The sequence below is a fragment of the Nematolebias whitei genome, chromosome 1, assembly GCF_014905685.2.
Source record: "Nematolebias whitei isolate Nwh7 chromosome 1, NemWhi1, whole genome shotgun sequence".
Taxonomy (NCBI): domain Eukaryota; kingdom Metazoa; phylum Chordata; class Actinopteri; order Cyprinodontiformes; family Rivulidae; genus Nematolebias; species Nematolebias whitei.
The window spans coordinates 20,438,812-20,461,932 of NC_056498.1; the positions used below are offsets into that span (position 1 = coordinate 20,438,812).

The following is a 23,121-nucleotide window of genomic DNA, read 5'->3' on the forward strand; positions in this document are numbered from 1 at the left end:
TCCAGAATGTAACCCCCGCGATAAATGAGGGACTCCTGTAATTGAATTGATTCAGTGATGGACCTAGTAATTTGGCAGCGTAGGTAAGATTATAGCGAAAGCGTGTCTCCTTTTACCTTTTATGTTCTTCTCTAAAAATGCTGATGAGTTTCTCTCTGTGTATGCGTCAGTGTCACATGATCGTAGTTGATCATATTTATCAGCAGATTTCAAAATAACATGAGATTAACACAAAAAAACAACAACACACACACAAATGGTTTCTGCAATTTAAATGCACTAAACTGGTTTTATGTTTACAACCATACATCACTGTACTGTGATAAATGTAACCCATTTAATTATCATAAATGTTAAATAATTTATGCTTTTTGAATCAATTCTGTTGAATTTGTTTTCCTATAATAATTACCAATCGTGCAGTTATTTTATGTTCAAGTCCATTTAGCCATGCTAAAGTCCAATATAACAACACTCTCATCTTTTAGCCTTTATATAACTTGTTTATAATCAAGTGGGTGACATATTAAAAATTTCAGCACAGGTTATCAAAATGACTTGAACTGGCTGGTTTTATTGTCCAGACTGACGGATTTCTGCTTTAAAATCACATAATTTCACTCAAAGGGCTTAGATTTGAAGATTAAAGTAAACTTGGTGGATATTTGAGTATTTTGCGCAGTTTAAATTTTTTGTTTTGTGGCCTGGGGCTCCTTAAGGGGGCCCGACAAAAAAAAAGTTTGAGAACCACTGAAGCTATATGCAAAAAGACTAACTGAATTTTTACACTGGTTATTATGAAAAATGCTCCATTCTGCTTCCTAACAACACTCATTAAATGAAAATCAAGTATTTTCAAAATATATTACCCATTATATGGCAATATATATATATCTGGTATTAATGTATGTGACACTATTTAGATTGAAACTCTTAAGTGAGTTAGTAATTTGGTGTATTTTGAATTACATGGTGCTTTAAAATCTGAATATTAGAGTGAAATTTGACACCACGTATCTTAACATGCTTCAAGTGCAAAACAGTACTCATCAAAAACTTTTCAAATGCATCATTTTCATTAGAAAGTTTCTTTTTTAAACATGCTTACTTGTTACAAGTGGACTATCCTAGCATCAGTGTGCATGGAAAGTAAGAGAACAGACTCGTTAGCAGGAAATAAGAGGAAGATTCAGTGATGTGAGAAGTTTTCGAGTTCAACGTTTTTCCCCCGGCAGTGGGTCAAAAAGAATTCAGTGCTGCAGTGAGAGACGTGCAAGAGAAGTCTGGACGCTGTTCATCTGACCTGAGGGGCCTGCGAGGTCGGACGGAAAAGTTGCCACATGGAAAGGCGGAGCCATACCACAGTGGGTGGGGCCACACCACAGTGGGTGGAGCCAATACACAGAAAACATGGAGCAAGAATTCATAGCATTGTTTTACCATCCAATAAAACACATTATTATTATTATTTTGCCAGGCCTCACACAGTTATGGAGCATCTGTTTTAGGAACTGAATTATTCCAATTATGCCCAATTTACTGATTTACTATTATCTGTTCTAAACTTGAGTACAGTAATATCTAAATTTGACATGAACTGATTTGGTGGGAAAAAAATTTAAACATAAGTCACATTGATCAATGTCCATGTACCGTACTTTCCGCCGTATAAGTTGCTCAGTCCAAATATGTCTAATGAAGTGGGAAAAAACAAATAAGTTGTTTCGCCGTATAAGTCGCATCCATTATGCATCACCGCTGACACGTCACGTTTGTTATGCGTCATTGCTGACCACCCGGAAACGTGGGCTGGTGTTGTGCCAAAAATCGTCTGCAGGGGCATGCACGGGAGGACTTTAACAAGAATTTAATAAGTTTAACACTTGAAAACAATTATTTGTTTGCTCAACATTATAGTAAAGGTCTGTCTCAGTTGAACGTTCCCTTAATAAATGCACTTTAATAGTCAAATCAGCTGCATTTCACCTGGGTGGCGCAGTGAAATGCAGCTGATTTGACATTTTCTACAGGAGTTCTGGAGCGAGATGAAGGTGGTTTGTATGGCAAGCCAAGTGTCTCATTAATAGCGACTTTTACCTTTTAATGAGACATTTGGCTTGCCACTTTACTCAAGGGCCCTCTAGTGGCTGAAAATGGTAGTGCTCAATATTTTCCATGTCACAATGAATGAAATTGTCAGATCTCAGCCAAAAATTGGGTTAAAATATGGGGAAAAAAAACTAATAAGTCACAGGACATGCTAATTTATGCAAAAATGTGTGAATTATGCAGTGAAAAGTACGGTATATGCTGGCTAAGAAGTCAATATTAGCAAATTGCAGTGATTTGTTTGACCATTTAAAATGTAAATGTTCACAAGTTTCTATTTGAAGATACATTTGTGGCATTTAAACTGCCTATAAAAATAAAGTAAAAATGTATGCTTCTCTTTCCAGTGTGTTAGGTTGTCCAAACACTATGTGAGGCTTGTTGTCAATATATGTACATGTGTGTTTGAAGAAATGGTCTTCATGCAGATGACTTGATTTGTGGAACTAAACACAGTCTGAACAGCAAAGCCAGACACAAACTCTAAACTCTCGTGTACTTTCACACTAAACAAATGACAGAAGAGTTGGGATAAAATCTCTGTTTAAATCAATAGTGAAATATTTTTTGAGAGTTTTATAGAGTTTGTGCGTGACTCTGCTCTATAAAATCAAAATTTTCCTAAAACAAAAAAATAAAATCCATAAATACCAAACACGTTACATTTACACAGCCCATAAAGAGGGGATCAACAGAAGAGGAAAAGGGAGTGACGAAACATGATGTGACACAATAATGTGAAAAATATACACATTTTTTGGACTTGGTGAAATTCTGGTGAAAAACGGTGACTGGTGTAAGAGAGGGGACACCCCAACATGTGGTGAGAAGTTGTGGTTCGTGTGACGGTGACATGGCTCCTTTGTTGGTTTGGTGAAACAACAATTCATGCAAATCAAGAAACATGGTGATGAACGTATTAAGATTATTTAAAGTAAAGTTTCTGCTAGGGCTGAACAATAATTTGATATTGATATATATCACGATATAATTTTATTCAATAACGGTGATATGAGTTAAGCACATTTTCGATATTTTTATATAACTACAGCGTTTCACTGACGCATTTCTTTTTCTGTTCAGGTTGAAGCGGCCGCTTCAGTTTCAACCCGAACAGAAAAAGCCGCGACACAACTATGCAAGTGTGTGGTGACGTACACCACAGCTCGAAGGCGTTAGCGGTAGCAGGCTAGGGCTAGGCTAAAGCTCCAACGCACGTTAAGTTTACACTTCAAAATGAGTGCCCATGACCGTCAGAATGTGACTGAACAAGCTTTCACAAGCGAAGAGAAAGCAGATGACATAACTGATAAGAGATTAAAAACTAATTTGGCGGTGTGGAAGTGGTTCGGCTATCTAAGATCCGATAAACTGCAGGTTTCAGTGTGCTGCAAAATGTGACGGAGAGTTGTTCCAACTAGTGGTGGAAACACAACTAACTTGTTCCATCTGAAGAGTTTCCACTCGATAGAAAATGTTGAGTCAGAAGATGACGCACAATAAAATTTTGAAACAACACCCCCAGCTGTATCAAAAGAGAAACCCATGCAGCAAACACAAATGTTTGCTGCATGGGTTGTTGGGTTGTGTTGTTGTTTAAAGTTAAAACTATGAATATTGACAAAGTTGAGAGTTTTCTGTTTATTTGACAGTGATTTCAATTTTTTTTTTAAGGTTAAATACAAAGGAAAGGTGAACATTAATTTATTTGTACAGTTTGTACAGTTTTTCTGAGGTTTTCATGTTGTTTATATCGATATTGAATTATATAATTATCAACCGAAATTAAGAAATATATCGTGATAAGTTTTGTCCATATTGTCCAGCCCTAGTTTCTGCCATTTTCTGCCTGGGTTTTCGCTGGTTGGATATAAAAATATAAAAGTATTTTGAACTGGATCACAATACCTAACAATCATTGAAAAACAAAACTAAACGACTACTTTCATAATTTTCTGTTTTCCAGCATCAAATACCAGGCAGAAATTTCTAGCAGTGCAAAGAATAATAATAATAAAAAAAAGCTGTTCAGGTGCTTTACCTCCTCTTCCGGGTGGGCCAGGGGGTCCGTGAACACCTTTAGGGCCTTGCAAAGGAAGCCCTGGAGGTCCTGGAGGGCCACTAATACCTGGAGGACCTGAGGCACCAGGCACGCCAGGATCTCCTTTGGAACCAGGAAAACCTAGAGCGCCAGGCTGACCAGGGAGACCAGGGTCTCCTTTAATGCCTTTGAAAATATTACCAGAAAGAAAAATTATTGAAGAAAAAGTCACAACAGTTGTGTGTGTAGGTGCAGTACAATGGGTGGCAACTTACCTGGTGGACCTGGAAGCCCTGAAGGGCCTGGACCACCAAAACCAGGAATACCTAAAGTGGAAAAATAAAACATAATTGAGCCAGACTTAATTTGACAGAAGAACATTTATTCAACATGACCCAGGACTTGCCTGGCTCTCCTTTGACTCCAGCTGGTCCTGGGATCCCATCTCGACCTGGCTGACCCTTCTCTCCAGGTAGTCCAGGTTGTCCTGATCGACCAGATTCTCCTTGTCTACCTGGGTTTCCTTGGAGACCTGGGACGCCCGGCACACCATCAAGACCCTTGAGACCGGGGACACCAGTGGGGCCTAACAGGAGAGAACATTTAAGCAATCGATGAGTCAATTTCATGTTCAATTTCATTGAAACTCAACAAGTAGACACTTCTACAATGGTTCTAAAACAATTCATATTTCCCTCTTGGTGTTACATCATGTAAAATGTTCCTTTTAAATCAACACCAGTTTTTTCTTTCCAATCTAAACAGGCCTACTTGTAAATATACAAATTCTAAAGAGCCATTAAAAAAGCCTCAAAGACACAAAAACACATTTTTCACTAAATGTTAACATGCAAACTTCCATATTTACCTTGGAATCCTGGGAGGCCTGGGTCACCTTTCTCACCAGATATGCCTGGCAAACCTGGGAGACCAGGTTGTCCTGGTGTTCCTTTCAGACCAGGACCTCCAGGGTATCCTGGCTGACCTGGCTCACCCTACAAGTGGTAAACAAGAACAGAAGTGTAAACAACATTGAAAACCTTTAAGCTATTGCTAAGAAAGACACGTAAAAGAGTTGAAAATGTGACCTTCAGTCCTTGAAGACCCGGTGGTCCAACACCAGCAGAACCAGGATCACCTTTAGGTCCTGGGGCGCCAGGAATTCCTGCCTGACCTGAGGGTCCTGGCCTACCTGGGAAACCAATTCCACCCTTATGGCCTGGAGGTCCTGTGGTAATATTACAGAAGAACATAAAACACTGGTAAGGTTTACATTAAGAACAGTTATTTAACTGTCAACAGTGGTGTACCACAAGGCTCAGTCTTAGGACCACTTTGCTTTTAGTATTGTACCCCGTTTCATAATGTAACTTGTTTTTTGTTTTATATCACTACCTTTATTTACGTTTCATTTTATATGCATTTATGGCTGTTTATTGTTGTGTGTATCTTATCCGTGGTGTTGTTTAAAACAGGTCTCTCTTGTAAATGAGTCCTCATGACTCAGTGAGACTAACCTGTACAAATAAAGGCTGAATGAATGAATCACATATTTTTTTTCTGTTTATCCAAAGAAGTTCAATCTGGTCCTCTGGACATTCAAAAAAGCAAAAAACAAAACAAAGCAAAAAAATCTAGAAACGTTTCGTCTCTCATCCAAGAGACTTCCTCAGTCTGAGGTGCTGTTTTCAGCTCAGTCTCCTAAATCGCACCTTCTCAGAGTGGATCAACCAGTTTGCTGCTGACAACCAAAACCAGCTGATCACATGCTCAAGAAGGACCATCAGCCTAACAATGGGTCATTAGCACACTGATGGCTGTTTACTGTTCACAGAGGGCTGAGTGATACTAGCAATCACAGCATTGTAAGAGGGGGACAGTTGAACCCGGAGGCCTCCACCCCTGTTTAATGATGGACGATTTCTTTTCACAAAGATGGCCTCCTTTACTCCTCTCTCAAACCATCGTTCCTCTCTGTCCAGGATGTGCACATCTTCATCCTTGAAAGAGTGACCGCTGGCCTGGAGATGAGTGTAGACCGCAGAATCCTGGCCTGATGATGTTGATCTTCTGTGCTGGGCCATCCTTTTGGCCAGTGGCTGTTTAGTTTCCCCGATGTAAGACTGATCACAGCCCTCCTGACACTGAACAGCATACACAACATTACTCTGTTTGTGCCGGGGGACTGGATGCACTGGATTATTGAGATGCATCAGGATATTTTTTCTGTTTAGTTCCAAAAACATCTTTATTTATTGCAGCAATGAGTTTTAGCTCGACTGAAAGTGTGAATGGTTGTTTGTCTCGTTTGTCTCTTTATGTCCCTGTGATGGACTTGCGAGCTGTCCAGGGTGTCCCCTGCCTCTTCCACAGTGACTGCTGGATATGGGCACCAGTGGCCCCCGTGACCCAGAAAGGAAGAAGTGAGTAAAAGATAATGGATGGATGGATGGAAGGAATGCAAATACCTAATAATAAGAATGCTCACCCACCTGGAATTCCCATTTCTCCCATGATGCCTTTTGGTCCTGGCAGTCCAGGAGAACCTGGAACACCTGGGATGCCAGGCTCTCCCTTATGACCTGCCAAAAAAGAGAAACACCAAGTTAGAAATCCATTTTCACATCCACAGTATTTTTATGTAGCTATGAAGTGGGAACCCCTTACCTGATGGTCCAGGAATTCCAGGGCGCCCATCTACTCCTGCTAGTCCAGGGTCACCAGGGAGACCAGAGATACCTTTCGGTCCTGGCTGTCCTGGCAGACCTGCACACAGAGGAGTTCAGTATGAATGGGACCATACAGGAAAAAACAAGCTGTATGTTTCTAACTGACATCAAATTTAACCTTTGAGGTGGTGTTCAGATGTTTTTAGTTGTACCTGGGAGTCCATGATCTCCTTTTTCTCCCTTTGAAGACGTTACTGGCAAAGGGTTTCCTTGGGGTCCCGGGGGGCCAACATCCCCCTTCTCACCTTTAAGCCCGGAGGCACCTGGTTCACCATCTATCCCAGGAAATCCTGGTTCACCTGTGGAGCATCAACGTATGAATTATGGGAGACCCTTTGCTTATCTTTGGCAATACTGGTAAATATGGTGTTTCCTGGCCCTGCTGGGTGCTTTCTGCTGCCGTCTACTTTTATCAACAACAGAAGTCATATTCATTTATGCCAGTGGGAAAATAGTGCGGAAATAGAGACTTATAGACGTATAGACTTTGTCTAATATATATACAGTTTGTATATTAAGGATGAAGAAATTACTTTAGAGTGAAATATGAAGTGTGTAGATACCTTTATGTCCAGGAAGACCAGACCCTCCTGGTGTGCCAGGTCCACCAGGAGGTCCTGGAGGCCCCATGGGACCTATGTCACCTTTCTGACCTACAGCAGTACAACAGACAGTATCAAAGGTATGTCAGAACGGAAAATAAATCACAATAAAATATCCATCCACTATCTGCTGCTAATCCAGAACTGAGCAATGAGAGCAGCAGGTTCAGGAGGAAAACAGAAATATAATTTACTATAAGTTCACCCCCCCCCCCCCAAAAAAAAAAACAAACAAAAAAAAACAAAACAGCAAAGAAGTAAAACAGTAAACCAGCAAGCCATCCATTTCTTTGATTGGAGGACAATTACACTGAACAAAAATATAAACTTAACACCTTTGTTTTTGTTCCTATTTTTCATAAGCTGGACTCAAAGATCTAAGACTTTTTCTATGTGCACAAAAGACCTTTTTCTCTCAAATATTGTTCACAAATTTGTGTAAATATGTGTTAGTGAGCACTTCTCACTTCCCCGAGCACTTCTCAGAGTCCGAGATGGGGTAGAGGTAGGGCAGCCGACTAGGGATCAGAAAGTTGCGGTTCAACTCCACCGCCATTCCTACATGTTGTGGTATCTCTGAGCAAGACACCAAATCCCTAAGTGCTCCCCGGGTGCTTACATAGCTGCCCACTGCTCCACCTGGGTGTATTTCACATGTGATGGGTTAAATGCAGAGAACTAATTTTGCCATTGTATGGGAACATGCAATGATGACAACACATAGAACTTTACTTCTCGTTTACAGAGATAATCCATCCACCTCACAGATGTGGCATATCAATCAAGATGCTGATTAGACAGCATAATTATTGCACAGGTGAGCCTTAGGCTGACCACAATAAAAGGCCACTCTAAAATGTGCAGTTTTATCACAGCACAATGCCAGAGATGTTGCAAGTTTTGAAGGAGTTGGCATGTTGACTGCAGGAGTGTCCACCAGAGCTGTTGTCCATGAATTGAATGTTCATTTCTCTACCGTAAGTCATCTCCAAAGGCTTTCCAGAAAATTTGGCTGTACATCCAACCAGCCTTACAACCGCAGAGCACGTATAACCACACCAGCACAGGTCCTCCACATCCAGCATCTTCACCTCCAAGATCGTCTGAGTCCAGCCACCCGGTCAGCTGCTGCAACAATCTGTTTGAACAACCAAATAAGTTTAGCAAAAATTGTCCAAAGCCATCTCAGAGAAGCTCCTCTGCATGCTCGTCATCCTCACCAAGGTCTCCACCTGACTGTATTTTGTTGTTGTAACTGACTTGAGTGAGCTAATGCTCACATCAGATGGCATATGGCAGGTTGGAGAAGTGTCCTCTTCACAGATTAATCCTGGTTGTACAGGGCAGATGGCAGGCTGCGTGTATGGCGATGTGTAGGTGAGAGGTTTGCTGACGTCAACCTTGTGAATCGAGTTGCCCATGGTGGCGGTGGGGTTATGGTATGGGCAGGTGTATGCTACGGATAACGAACACACGTGCATTTTATTGATGGTGTTTTGAATGCACAGAGATACCGTGATGAGATCCAGGGGCCCATTGTTGTACCATTCACCCACGACCATCTCCTCATGTTGCAGCATGATAATGCACAGCCCCATGTTGCAAGGATCTGTACACAATTCCTGGAAGCTTAAAACATCCCAGTTCTTGCACGGCCATCATATTCACTGGACATGTCACCCATTGAGCATGTTCGAGATGCTCTGGATAAGCGTATACGACAGCGTGTTCCAGTTCCTGACAATATTCAGCAACTTCACAGTCACTGAAGAGAAGTGGACCAACATTCCACAGGCCACTGATCAACTCTATGTGAAGGAGATGTGTTAAACTGTGTGGGGCAAGTGGTGGTCACGCCAGACACACACACACACACACACACAGACACACACACACATGCGCACACCCCGGCTCCCCCACAGATTTACACAAATTTGTGAATATTTGAGAGAAAAACTCCTTTTGTGTGCATAGGAAAAAAAGTCTTAGATCTTTGAGTTCTGCTCATTCAAAATGGAAGCAAAAACAAAAAGTTTTCATGTTTTTGTTCAGTGTAGTAGCCAGTTAGCTAAAAGTTTAGCTCACTATGAGGTAGAACCAGGCTAGGAATGACATCTTTAAAAAAGAAATACAATAAAAGTCATAAAAAGGGTGTTCCAACACATCTACAGTATCTGGCAGACGATTCATCACCTGCGGCTAAAAGGCAATAAAAATAGCTTTTACCTGTGTGTGTGTGTGTGTGTGTGTGTGTTTGTGCTCTATTGTATGTAGTGCTAGCAGTTTATTTTGTCTGCATCCTTCTTCAGGGTTTGCCAGTGAGCAAACTCACATAAAAGATTTGTCAATTGTTTTATGCAGGATACCCTTCCTGATGCAACCTGGGCTAGAACCTGCAACCTCAGGATCAGACTGAGGCATTGACCATCAAGTGTTCAAATTTTAATTTAAACGTATAACTATTTTCAAAGCTCGATCAAAATGGCTATAGCTGTCATTTCCCAACATAACACAAATCTTAGTGTAAATGTTTCCCATGAAAGGCAGTGGATGATATACATTTCCATAGGAATGCTATGTTTCCACAGAACGATCAACCCTCAGCAAATTAGCAACAAATGTTAGCTACACTGTACGAAGTCTAAAAAATATTACCTGACGTTCCAGGTATTCCATCCCGTCCAGGTCCTCCAGGTCCTCCGGGTGGTCCTATTGATCCAGGAAGACCTGGGAAACCAGGATCTCCTCTGTCTCCTGGTAGACCTGGTATGTCTAGACCTGGAGGACCGGGATCTCCTTTTTGTCCATTTGCTCCAGGGTATCCTATAAAGATGACATACATTTAATTTCCACATATTGAAACAAGTTCTTAATATCTCCTTCTTCTGCAAAGATAGGATGATTTTTCCACTTAAGTTTAGTAAAGTTTATTCACCTCAAGTGACCACAACCTTAATCCCTTTAAAACGCAAAACTCAGGTACAACTCAAGTGAACAGTTTAGACAGTTAGGCTTTTTATTTTGTTCATAACACAAATATCAAGTTCCTATGAACATGTGTGCAGAAGTCAAGATAACCCAGAATCCTTAACGGAAGATGTAAACACAAGAAAAACTCTTTTTAAAAACATCTTTAGTGTGGATATGCATCCAAGACATGACCTTCCTAGAAAGCTGAATCAAAGGCAACTGGGTTTCTTTTGAAGATGTTAAAAAAAACTTCCATGGAGGACAAGTGAGACATCTTTAAAATACAAATAAAAAGCCCAGTCACCTTTGAGTCAGTTGTTTAGGGTCTAGAATTAAAAAATAGACGTGAAATTGGCTGAGCTGTAGTTAAAATCTGTGTGAGACGCAAAATAAATGTTTTAAATTGGCAGCACAATAAACGGACAGATATTCAATTCGATTCAAAAATACTTTATTAATCCCAAAGGGAAATTATTTGTTGCTGTAGCTCGTTATCCTCGTTTCATTAAGAGATGTTATAGATACTGATGGCTGTAGACCGGAAGGATCTATTGTAAAGGTCCATCCCACAGTGGATCCTAAGAAACTGGCTGCAGATGCCGTCCGATCCGTCCACCCAGACTCAGCTGGCCTCTTGATTCCCCCGGGATGTAGGACCGCCCGAATGCTGGTCAGAACTCCTCCCAGAGCGATGACCACTCCTCCCAGCAGTCTGCTGAGCTCCTCATCGCTGCGGACAGCCAACTGTAGGTGCCAAGGGACGATCCTTTCCTTCCACTGTCATGAGCCGTGTTTCCTGCTAGTTCCAGGATCTCAGTGGTCAGGCACTCGAGCACAGCTGGCAGGTAGATGAGAATGCGTCCACAGAACATCCTTTTCAACTCATTTGAGATTTGGGGCCATAGTTGAGATATTATTTGAGCTTTTGAGATGTTAATCAGCTGCTGTTGGTTGTAGAAAACTGCCTTGTTGCCATGGTTACGCATCATAACAAATGTCCAAAACTAAAAAAGTTTCAGTAAAAATCCTTCCAGCTGCACAACATCCGATACCAGAGGAAACAATCATCCAAAAAATGTGATTTACATCCAGAAAAAGAGGAATTAAAGTTTCCAAAAGCAAAACCTCAGAATGAAATTAACAGAGCTGCTCCAACATGCAGCCACCTTGAGCGGCGCAATTCTGATTTGATTAAACATGAATAATTTTATTCTATAGTATAATGTAACATCTTTGTTACGTTTGCCACCATTTATTTACCATCAGCTGATTCTAGTATTGGGTTACGATACCTTTCTCGCCTTGACGCCAAAAGGTCGCAAGTAACGAGGTGTGTTTCAAGGTGCAGAGCAGATGAGCCGAAAAGAGCAAAGTTTAATCCATTTAATGCATTTAGACATGTGAGCTGCTGTTTTTGTAAGGCTCTGAATATGTGCAAGGGGAAAACAGCATCGACGTAACAAAAAACGTACGTGTCTAGAAATTGATGTGTGCTGAGAGTGTTCCAAAGTTTTTGGTTTGCTTTGTGCAACATGGTTGTGTTCATTACAAAATGTGTTGGTGAAAGAGTTAAAACATGCTGATGCAAGTCCTGGTGAAGTGACACTCTGTGGTGTTAGATTATGGAGATAGGCCACGTTTAAAACAAGAATCTGACTGTTGGCGACAAACTGCAAACATCATTGACGAAGGAGTTTCCAGAAAATTGAAAAACATTTGCAAGAGCTTTTAATTTACTTCCTGAAGTAGCAGGGCCTTGCTTTCGTGCCGCTGGAATTTTGAAGACGTTTTAAAAACATGCAAATAAATTTATCTCTCATAACAGCCACAGAGTCATTGCTGGCATCTTAAACCCACCTGAAACTCATCTCCACTAAGTTTAGTCAAAAAGTGTGAGAAATGTGAGACAACTTTGAGAGGATTTGGTGACTTGAAACCAAACAGTGACTTATTGGAGAAAATTTGTGACTAAACCGAGGCAAGAGAATTTGTACATAGCCCCCAGGAGTGTTGTGCAATTTAATCAAAGCTACATAGGTACGTAACTGTGTTTTAAGTTGCAGATTCGTGTGATTTAAACAAAAAAAAGTTGCATATTTTATTGCACTTATGTGTCTCCAACTGGTTGCCAAGAGTCTCAGCCCAGTGAGATACAGACTTGTGTTACGTTGCAATAGTCAGGCTTGGAAAAAAAATCCTGTGATTCTGAGTTGTACAAACTGAAAAATTGAGATGGGTTTGGAGCAAAGGAACAAGGAATAAAAGTGAAATTACTGAAGGTGACTTGATGAACCAAAAAGACAAGATGTGTCACTCCACTAAATGCTAAGCTAAGGTGAGGATGTTAACAGCTCCTCAGATATACAAATTGTGGCTATCCAATAGTGAGGTAACCAATGACAGAGGAGTCAAACTCGAATCGGTACACATGCCTGGATTAGCAACACACCCAAAACAGTGATTTTTTTGCTTTAAAATTAACTCAACAAACCCAAGCAAGAGTCAGTTGTTGAAAGACAAGTGAACAAATCCAAAGCTGTGTGTCGACGTTGTTTCACGGAGATTGGATTTGCAGCAGGCAACACGTCTAACTTGTTTACGCACTTGAAACGACATCATCTGAACGTGAACGTCTCTTCTACAAGCAAGAAAAGCAGCTTGTTGCAAAGACCAATAACAGCAGCATTTAAACAACCTTTATCAGGTAATTCAGATCGGTCCAGAGCAATAACACAAGCTGTAGGAGTTTTTATAGCTGTGGCTCTATGCCTGTATTCTGTTGTTGATGCGCCGGCATTAAAGTTATTGAGCCCCGCTACAACATCCCATCATGTCAACACTTGAGCCAAAAAGTTGTAGCAGCACTTCATGAAAAAGCTAAAACTGATATTGTCAACAAGCCTGGACCAGATTAAAGCCCTGTCCTGATGATGATGACTGAGAGATTCAACCACCTCATAACAACCATTCAAGAAGAGGTAATGGTATTGTATTATTATTGTTATTGCATTATTATGATCTAATTAACTTTTTAAATTTAAAATTATAATCTTATTAACTCAATTTGTTTTACCTCTTTGTGCTTTTGCAGTCTGAGGATGTCATTGAGTTCCTCTTCAGGGAAATCATTCACCAGATCACCTCCAGCTGAGAAGTCTGTGATGACTGAACTATGAACTTTTCCAGGGACAGGTGGGAACTGGCAAGTCCCTTTCGGAGCAGGTCCAAGAAGAGGTTCATGAGTACAGAGCTTCAGGGTGCCCTTCTATCTCTGTTGCTAGTGAGCAGTTTTCTCCACCGCTGGAGATATTCATGGTCAAGGTGCCTTTATTGTCATTCACATCACATGTGGTACATGAGGTGGGACAAAATTATGTGCACAGGATCACTTGTCATATTGTCACTGCAACTAGATATGTGCTTATGGCAGAAAATGTGGACAAGTTGGTCTTTTTGGCCAAAAACTTAAAACTTGATTAGTTAGATTGTAAACAGTCTGTTGCTGCTTATTGTTCTGGTTCTGACTGGTATTGTATTTAAGATTTTATTAGTTAGTATAGTTTATTTATTGGAAAGAGTGCCGTTTATTTAAAATATCATCCAAATGGGTCGCTTTCATTTATTTTTATACAAACGTATTGTTTACTTGGCATATTTTTAAAATAAACATTTTGTAAGTCTTTATTTTGGCCTTTTTTGAACAGAAAATTAACCGAACTGAGCCCTCGAAATTGAACCGAACCGAAATGTGATTTTAGCGTACCGTCACAGCCCTATTTTGCATGTTACAATCCTACAAACAAACAAACAAACAAATAAACCTTACTCTTATTTTGTGTGCCTTACCTGGTTGTCCTATAGGGCCTTGAGGTCCTGGAGGACCTGTAGGTCCTGGTAAACCAATACCAGGTAATCCGGGTTGCCCACGAGTGCCAGGTATACCAGGTGTACCAGGCTCACCTGAACAAGGACAAATACGAATGTGGCTGTCAAATAAGCACTCTGAGAGGGTTTGGTATCTTTGTAAAACTCAAATAGTTGCACAATCATTAAAAATACACACGTTTGTACAACGCACTGTACCTTTTGATCCTATAGTTCCGTCAAAACCAGGCCGTCCAGGTGCACCAGGATTTCCAGGGAAACCAGAGTCTCCCTTTGGTCCTGTGAAACCCTTAGGTCCAGGTTGTCCCGGTAAACCTGGTGGACCAGGAAGCCCAAATCCGGGTTCACCCTATCAAATATACCAAACGGTTCATTTTAACCAGTCAGGTAGAGAAGAATCAGAAGAGCATTTAATAGCTACAGTATATCCACAACAAAAACAACCACTAGCCGTCTTTTGTTCTGGGTTATAATAAACTTTTTGTCTAGACTAGGTACACTTAATATACTCACTTTGGGACCAGAAAAACCGGGCTGGCCGGGGAATCCATCTATACCTGGTCTTCCTAGTTTTCCAGGAGCTCCTGGCTGGCCAGCAATACCTGGGAATCCTGGCAAAAGATTAACAATGTCACGAGAATCCAAAAGGAGACCAGGAGATGTAAAGATTCATACAGAGAAGTAACAAGTAGATAAAGGGTAGGATAAAATGAGTAGTTTTTACCTTTAGCTCCTGGAGGACCTGGGAGCCCAATTCCTGATGTTCCTGGATCACCCTTTGGTCCTGGTAAACCTGGAAAACCAGGTTGACCAGGCTGACCTGGGGAACCTGATAACAGGCAGAGCATTATTGTAGTTATCCTTAACAGAATAAAGCTATTTACTCCACATGTGAGACTGTTTACCTGGTGCACCAGTCAGCCCAGGCTGACCATCCTGCCCACGGGGTCCTGGTTGACCTTTATCTGCTATCGTCAGTCCGGGTTCACCTTTAGAACCTACGCAAAGAATCAAACACTAAATGTTTCTTGGATCTCACAAATACAGCCATTAAGATATACAGTGGAGTTTTTTTTCTTACCTGGTACACCTTGAGTGCCAGGTCTCCCTGAGATGCCTTGAACACCTTTATCTCCTGATGGTCCTGGAAGTCCAAAGCCAGGGGGACCTGGGGGACCTCTGTCTCCAGGAATGCCAGGAAAACCTGGCTCACCAGTAAGCCCCCTTTCTCCTTTCAGCAACAAAGAGCCCTACAGGCCACATTTGTGACGTGAGTTATAATAATGACTGGGTACATTAAAGATGGGCAAGTATTTAAAAATAATTGGATACACATTTGGACATTTTATGGTACTATCCTTTTAAAAAGTGTTGTTTTGTTTGTTTTTCCCACTGCTTCCAATAGTAGCATGTTTGCCAATACGACTTTAAAATGTTTGCCATATGTCACAAGGCTTTTAATAGCTAGAGTGCATTTTTGTGGCACCATACATGCCTGGAACCATGACTGCACCTTACTGTACTTGCCAGAACACTTGACCCACTCGTCTACACTGATCCACCAGGGTATACATAAAGATCTTCGACTGCCGGAATGAACAGAGGCGTATGAAGTATGTGTGTATCTGCAATTTCTGTTCCATCTGACAGATTTACAAAAGCAGAACTTGTGGTAAAGAGACTGGATTCATTCCAAATCTTGACATTAACCATGTGGCCACGTTAGTTTTCTTGAAACAAAAATAGGAAACAGGCAACCGTCCTAAATCATAAAACAGTTGCTAACATTACAGCTCGTTAGGATGAACAGGATAAATGAATGTCCATGTCAGCGCAGTCTTCACTCAGATATGTTTTGGATTTATTGTTGTTCAGAATTCTGTTATAGCACCTTAGTTATGATCAGTGAACATTTAAAAGGTTTTCTAAAACCAGCAGCTTTGTCTTTACAATATCCATGTTTGTGCTGTGTGGGGGTGGAAGGGTGTAGGGGATAATATTGAAAAAATATCCCCAAAATTACAAATGATTTTCCAAGAGTACTTTGGCATGAAATGTCTATCTCTAATATGAATAATGAATGATAAAAGCCACCTACAGGCACTCCCTTGGGACCAGGAAGTCCAGGTTGTCCATCACGTCCAGGTTGACCATCCAGACCAGGCAGACCAGACGGTCCAGGGAAACCCGTGTCTCCCTTAACTCCTTTAAGACCGGAGACTGTGAGGGCTTCACCTGGGTCTCCCTTCTCTCCAGGGAGGCCTGGAGCACCTAAAGGACCAGGCTGGCCCTAGAAAGGAAATAATAAAAGTAACAAAGGATTTCAAACAAGTTTATTTGACTATCAACAAAACTTTACCTTGTATCTAAAAACGGCAACAACTAATAAGCATTAATATGAAAGAAATATGAAAGACTGTGAGTTTAAATATATAATTTGGTGTCTTTTACACCTAACCTAAAAACCAAACTGCTGTACATCGTTTGGGTCAACCAAATTATGAAAAGATGTAATTCACAGTGCAAACTGGTGTTTACCGTATCTTTTCTTTTTTTTTATAGGTTATCATTTGTCACTGAATTCACATCCAACAACATGGACGTTGAAGCATCGAAGTAGTAAAAATCTGTAGAATTGAGCATGCTAAAAGTGAAACTAAATGTAAAGGACTAAAAAGATATTTTTGATTTGCGTTAGAAGCTTATCGTTCTTTTTGTTGTTGGCAAAAATCCCTATTTAAACTATTTTCATAACTTTTTGATCAGATTAACTTTAAGGTTCTGATGAAGCATTATGCTTCTAAATATAGTAGACTGACAAACTATCGAGGTATATTCTAGAAGAAAGCAAGCATAAAAAAATAATATAAACACTAGGTTGTTTTCACACCCGATAGTCCGGGAGACTCAGTTCGATTGGGAATCAAAATTCAGAACATTTGTTTACATTTTCAGTCGGTGCGGTTCACATTCACACTGCACTGAGTCTATCGAGCCTACCTTCTTCTTTGTTGAGACGTTTCGTCTTTTTGCAAACTCAGCCTTAAAAGTAGCACCTTCTCAAAGTGGATCGACAAGTTTGCTGATGACAGCCAAAACTAGCTGTTCACATGCTAAAGAAGGAGCATCGGTCTTCCATTAGCTTTTACCTGAACAGCTAGTTCTGTCTGTCACCAGCAAACTGGTTGATCCACTATAAGACTGAGTTTGTTGCAGCGCCTCAGACTGAAGAAGTCTTTTGGATAAAAGACAAAATGAGAACCTGACTCAACCTTGATAGATTTATCGACCTTGATTATTGAGCGTGTATCGGGACATCAATGATGATACACGGTAACTTTGTACTGTTCTAAAAATTAGTTACCCACAAAGAGGATTGCTGAACCGAGTTAATTCTTCATGTTTTGAAAATGATACGGGTATGTTGCGCTCCACTTCACCATAGCCGAGTTCTGCTTCATCTTTTGATGTTCTCTTTATTTCTAAAAACACATCTGTGCAGGGCGTGGTCAGTTCTATCTGTATGTTTTGAGCTGACTGATCTGTGTGACCATTTCATGGAATAAAGGTTTGTAAGATCAGTCAGCCAGGTAGATAACGACAAACAAGGTTAAATTGTGTTATTTGGACCAGTTTGTTTAAGTGAGAAACATTTCATCTCCCATCTGGAAGACTTCATCAGTCTATGGCCTGTCAACCAGATTGGGGATGCACCGATCCACTTTTTTCACTTCCGATCCAATCCCGATACCGGTTACTTAGTATCGGACGATATCGATCTGGTACCGATCCGATACAGAAAAACTGTGCTGAATTAACAAAAATGGCTAAATGATGTCATCTGGACCCGTTTCTGAAACAGGTCCAGATGACATCATTTAGCCATTTTGTTGTCTCCCTGGATGATTGAGCTTACAAACCCAGTGCTGAATTAACTTAAAACATTTGTTTTATGTGCTGAATGACAAATTTATTGAAAACTCTGCACCATAACAGCACATTTAAATACACCAAGAGCTTCACAAGCTTGGCCAAACATTTAAAAACAACACAACATTAATATGTTCAGTCAGTTCGCTAGCACGTGACGTCACTCAGAGCACAAAGCATAGAATTGGAGTGAATAGATCTGCCCAGTCATGGATCGGTCACGTTGTCACAATAATCGATCCAGAAGTTTTTTTTGTTTTTTTCCCCAATATTGGCACAGATACCGATATTGGTATCGGATCGATGCATCTCTATACCAGATCTATTCCATAGATAGCCTTCACTGCTGTGTTTCAAGCCAACCTCCAGTTGGAATCTCAGAAATAGGCTTTCAACTAGGGATGGGGCCGATCCGATCCAGTATCGGCATCGGCCTCCGATACCAGCATAATTTACGCATCAGATTTTTCCGATCCACATGCGGATATTTCCGATCCATGATGCATGTTGGCTTCAAACTATGGAATGGATTTCCTGAACGACGGCGTGTCTCATGAACCCAGAGTAATAAGACCCGCCTCACATTCAGGAAATCCAGTTCATAGTTTGCAGCCAGCTACAACGTGAGGGCTGAGTTAGCACTGTGGCTAACAGCTAACAAACTTTTCATCGAAACATGTCCGCTGTGTGGAAGTATTTTACACTAGAAACACAGAACAAGACAGTAACGTGCAATGTCTGCAGAGCCATAGCAACACATTAAACCACGTTAAAGTTAGTTTTACGATGGACATTCGAGCTCCGTGTCTTCAGCGGGGCGCTGCTCTTTGCTCAACCCACAACAGGCGACTCGACCCCGGCCAGCCGCGTCCAATCTGCCCCGCTCAGTCTGCCCGTCTCTGAGGAGGGACAGACTGAGCGCGGCTGCCCCAAATCAGGCTGCTTGCTTCGGATTGAACAAGAAGTAGACGTCGCTGAAACCACGGAGCTCAAATGTTTACAGAGAAGTTGTTAAACTTCATCATAATTAATGACCAACCACTATCAGTTGTAGAAAACGAAGGATTTCACAGCTTGATACTTGCAGCCAAGATATAGTTTACCCTCCAGGAGATATTTATCAGTACAACAGTAATCATACAAAACATGATTTGAAAATTATATTAAAAACAAAAACAGCTACATAATAAAGTGATGTAAAATACTAAAAACAAGAACATGCCTGTTGGTTTATGCCATGAACTTAGCAGGTGTTTAAAGCCATTTAACATTTTATTTTATTTAATTCATTTATTCATTAATTTAAAAGAAACAAAATAAAAATAAAAATAAATCATCAAAAAGAAAAGATTGAATGAAAAGAGTGCAGAAAGAAGAAAAACAATTCTTATATCTGCCCCTTATTTAAAAAAATATAAAATAACTTTAAACAATCATTTAAATTAATCACTTTAATATCCACGTTAAAACTAGGAATAAAAAGAAACATGTTTTGTGTTAGCAGAATTTAATTCTAACTTTAAAACTTATCCAACTTTAATAGAACTTACCTCAAGTTGCCTTTTTGTACATGCATGTACAGATTTGTACAAATTGTACTTGAGAGGGGATTATTACAGCCTCATATAAAATCTATGATGATCATGATATCGGAACTGGATCGGTATCGGCCGATATTTAGATCTAGGTATCGGGATCGGATCGGAAGTAAAAAAAAGTGGATCGGTGCATCCCTACTTTCAACACTTGCAAACACGCCCTTCCAAAACAATCAGTCATCATATATACTGGTAACAATCAAATGTTTAAGGTCAGATGGTCAATTTGCTACTCACAGAAACAGCCTGAGAACACCAAGGCTGAAGTGGTTCAGACCCCCCCCCCCCCCCCCCAAATTATAAAACTCTTTCCTCTCTGATTATTAAAAGTTGTTTTAATCAAACCATCAGGGTAAACTAGTGTTCTTCAAGAGTAAACTGAACAAGCAGGTATAGAAAATGAATGAATTAGGTTTTCTTCTTCTACTTTTAAACCATTACAGACTTCAAAAACTGCCAAGTGCCACTACCTGCAGAAATAATAAAGTACTTACAGGAGGGCCGCCAAGACCGGGAGTTCCGGGGAATCCTTTTTCTCCCTTGATACCTTGTTGGCCAGGAGTTCCTGTTAAAAAAAGAACAGCAAAACAACATATACCAGTAAGTGTCTTTTCTAGTATCTTTACAGTTTTAATACCTGAATTAATTTCTGACAACTTAAACAACAGACAATCCAGTTCATCATGAACTCCTTAGATTAAACTAAATTCATTTAGGAGACGGAGAGAGGCTAACCACAAATCTGTAGGTTTGTGTTTTGACTATAAGTAACAAAAAATATTATTTATCCAATCAAGGCTGCAAAATACATGAAAAAAATTATTATTGCAATGTAAAAGTGCGAAATATCAATATTGTATCGCAATAAATTACAACTAGCAATCCGATGAACCCCACCATTACAACTGCCCACAGCTGATGTAGAAGAATGTAGCTGAAATGCTAAAGCAACACTAAAGAGTGCGGCGATAACAGTGAAAAAAATAAAGGAAGAGGAAAACAAGGGTGCATTGTGACTGATATCAGTATCGTAATATTCAACAATAACACAAGTGCACAATTTCAATATATATAATTCCAGAAGAGAAACCCAGACATCCCTCTCCCAAGCAACACTTTCCAGCTCCTCCTGGGGGACCCAAAGACATTCCCAGGCCAGAGAATATAAATGACCCCTCCAGCAAGTTCTGGGTCTGGAACAAGGCCTCCTACCAGTGGGATATGCCCATAGAATCCCCAAAAAGAGGCATCCTAATCCAGTGTTACCCCTACCATTATACAAGCAGGCCGCCCCGCCCCATCAACAGAACCGAGCGCCCCGCCTACTGACACCCCCCCCATTGACAGCTGTTGGTATTGATGTAGCGCAGGGGGCAATACAAACATGCTAGCAAAATGCTACTTACGTACCACTCCGCTTTGCTACTACCCCGTTGTTGACAATTACTGCAGCAATGTAGCGTTAAACACAGATGTGATCCTCCTGTTGAGGCGGGCAACACAAACATGACTCCTCCCCATCCTCATCCCCCCCCGGACACAAAAAATAAAATACAACGAGCGCACCGCCAAGGCAACTGATCTAGGGGAAACGCTGCTAATCAGATGATTGGACCACCTCTACCGACTCCTTTCGACATGAAGAAGCAGCAGCTCTACTCCAAGCTCTTCATTTTGCTCTTTATTCAGTCGCCTTATGAAAAAAAAAAAAACTCATTTTGTTGAGTGGTATCCAGGATCTCCTTCTTTTGGACATGATCCAAACCTCATGACCACAGGTGAGGGTTGGAACATTGACGGACCAGAACATCTAGAAGACTTGCCTTTCGACTCAACTCTCGTTTCACCATGACTGACTAAAGAAACACCCTCAGTGATAAATGCAACTAAAGTTGAATTATTTATAGAAAATTTTCGCATTTCTTTAAGTTGATTGAAAATCATTGATTCCATGATGATGAGAGTTTTCAAAGATGGTGCCAGCACCACAGAACCATAGCAGGCGCAAAGTGTAACATAGTGTGACTTAGATAAGGAGCATTACGCATAAAATGTCTGGCTTGAAAGAGTTTTGTTAAAGAGGACAATAGAAAATCAGTCAGTGCACATAAGACTTTGGACAGAGCCAGGGTCAAATGGTTCAGATCTGTAGATTTGAAGTCACTGAGATCCCATCAGTGCCATCACAGGAAATCAGAATGACTAAAGTTAAATTAATAAATTTATGTGTATTTTGTGGCAAGAATAAGACAGAAGTCACGTGGCTCGCTCTAACCAGGATATCCAGGTTGTCCTGGAGGTCCTTGTGGTCCGGGAACGGGATTGGTTCCTCCGAAGCAGTTCACACATGTCTCGCCCTTCTGCCCTGAAAGACCATGAGAACACTGGTGTCACTGAGAGACAATAAGTTATATATTTCTGATGAATATCTATGTTTGAGTTTTCATGACTCAATCTGCAGAATCATGTATCTTCTCACCTTTGTGCCCCTGCTCTCCTTGATAACCTCTTTCTCCCTGGATCCCAGGAGATCCTGGGACCCCAGGGATGCAGGATTGGCCTGTGGTGGAGAAACCCGGAGGTCCAGGGGGCCCTGGTGGACCAGCAGCCCCAGGAGTCCCTGGCCTTCCAGGAGTACCTGGCAAAGAAATGGAAGGAGCTCCAGGGTCTCCCTTTGGACCCTTATCTCCTGGGAAACCCGGAGGTCCAGGAGGACCACTCCCACCTATGCCTGGAAGTCCTGGTTCTCCTGGAGGTCCAGTAAAACCTGAAAAAAACAGGATGACAAAGTTCACAATTAAAACAGATAAAACATGCTTCTTTCCAGCTTTAATGTTTTTTGTGAGAAGTTTTTTTGTTTTTCTTAAAAATTAACTTATACACAGTGATGGACTGGAGACCTGTCTAACGTGTCCCCCGTCTCTCGTACAGTGATAGCTGGACATGGGCACCAGTGATCCCCATGACCCAAAAAGGAAGAAGCGGGTAAAGATAATGGATGTATGTATGGATGGATGGATGGATGAACTTATACTGTACATATTTTAAAACAATCCAAGATTAATTATTTAAGATTAAGATTTTTTTCCCCAAGATGTATATTGTCAGGTGGAACTAACGTTGCAATGCTTCGTTGTAGCTCAAACCAATTTTAGGGATGCACAAAACAACAAATCTACCTATTATTATATATAGCAAGGATTTTATTTGAGGATCTCTAAACTGAGTCGATTCATTGTGTTTTATTAATGTTAAGA

At 40.8% G+C, this 23,121-nt stretch overlaps 1 protein-coding gene across 1 annotated transcript in view; it reads right to left on the reverse strand.

Annotated features, from left to right (window-relative positions):
* col4a5 (collagen, type IV, alpha 5 (Alport syndrome)) overlaps positions 1-23,121 on the reverse strand; it is a 57,884-nt gene that overhangs the window by 13,962 nt on the left and 20,801 nt on the right. Inside the window, exons 20-39 of the mRNA XM_037688387.1 lie at positions 22,344-22,631; positions 22,140-22,229; positions 20,359-20,429; positions 16,435-16,626; positions 15,418-15,586; positions 15,242-15,334; positions 15,061-15,165; positions 14,850-14,947; positions 14,535-14,685; positions 14,298-14,411; positions 10,137-10,304; positions 7,443-7,532; positions 7,032-7,178; positions 6,818-6,916; positions 6,643-6,732; positions 5,239-5,378; positions 5,019-5,145; positions 4,557-4,736; positions 4,426-4,476; positions 4,151-4,336 (exon numbers count right to left, since the gene is read on the reverse strand). Of these exons, the coding sequence (XP_037544315.1) occupies positions 4,151-4,336; positions 4,426-4,476; positions 4,557-4,736; positions 5,019-5,145; positions 5,239-5,378; positions 6,643-6,732; positions 6,818-6,916; positions 7,032-7,178; positions 7,443-7,532; positions 10,137-10,304; positions 14,298-14,411; positions 14,535-14,685; positions 14,850-14,947; positions 15,061-15,165; positions 15,242-15,334; positions 15,418-15,586; positions 16,435-16,626; positions 20,359-20,429; positions 22,140-22,229; positions 22,344-22,631 (2,649 nt within the window). The remainder of the gene's footprint in view (positions 1-4,150; positions 4,337-4,425; positions 4,477-4,556; positions 4,737-5,018; positions 5,146-5,238; positions 5,379-6,642; positions 6,733-6,817; positions 6,917-7,031; positions 7,179-7,442; positions 7,533-10,136; positions 10,305-14,297; positions 14,412-14,534; positions 14,686-14,849; positions 14,948-15,060; positions 15,166-15,241; positions 15,335-15,417; positions 15,587-16,434; positions 16,627-20,358; positions 20,430-22,139; positions 22,230-22,343; positions 22,632-23,121) is intronic.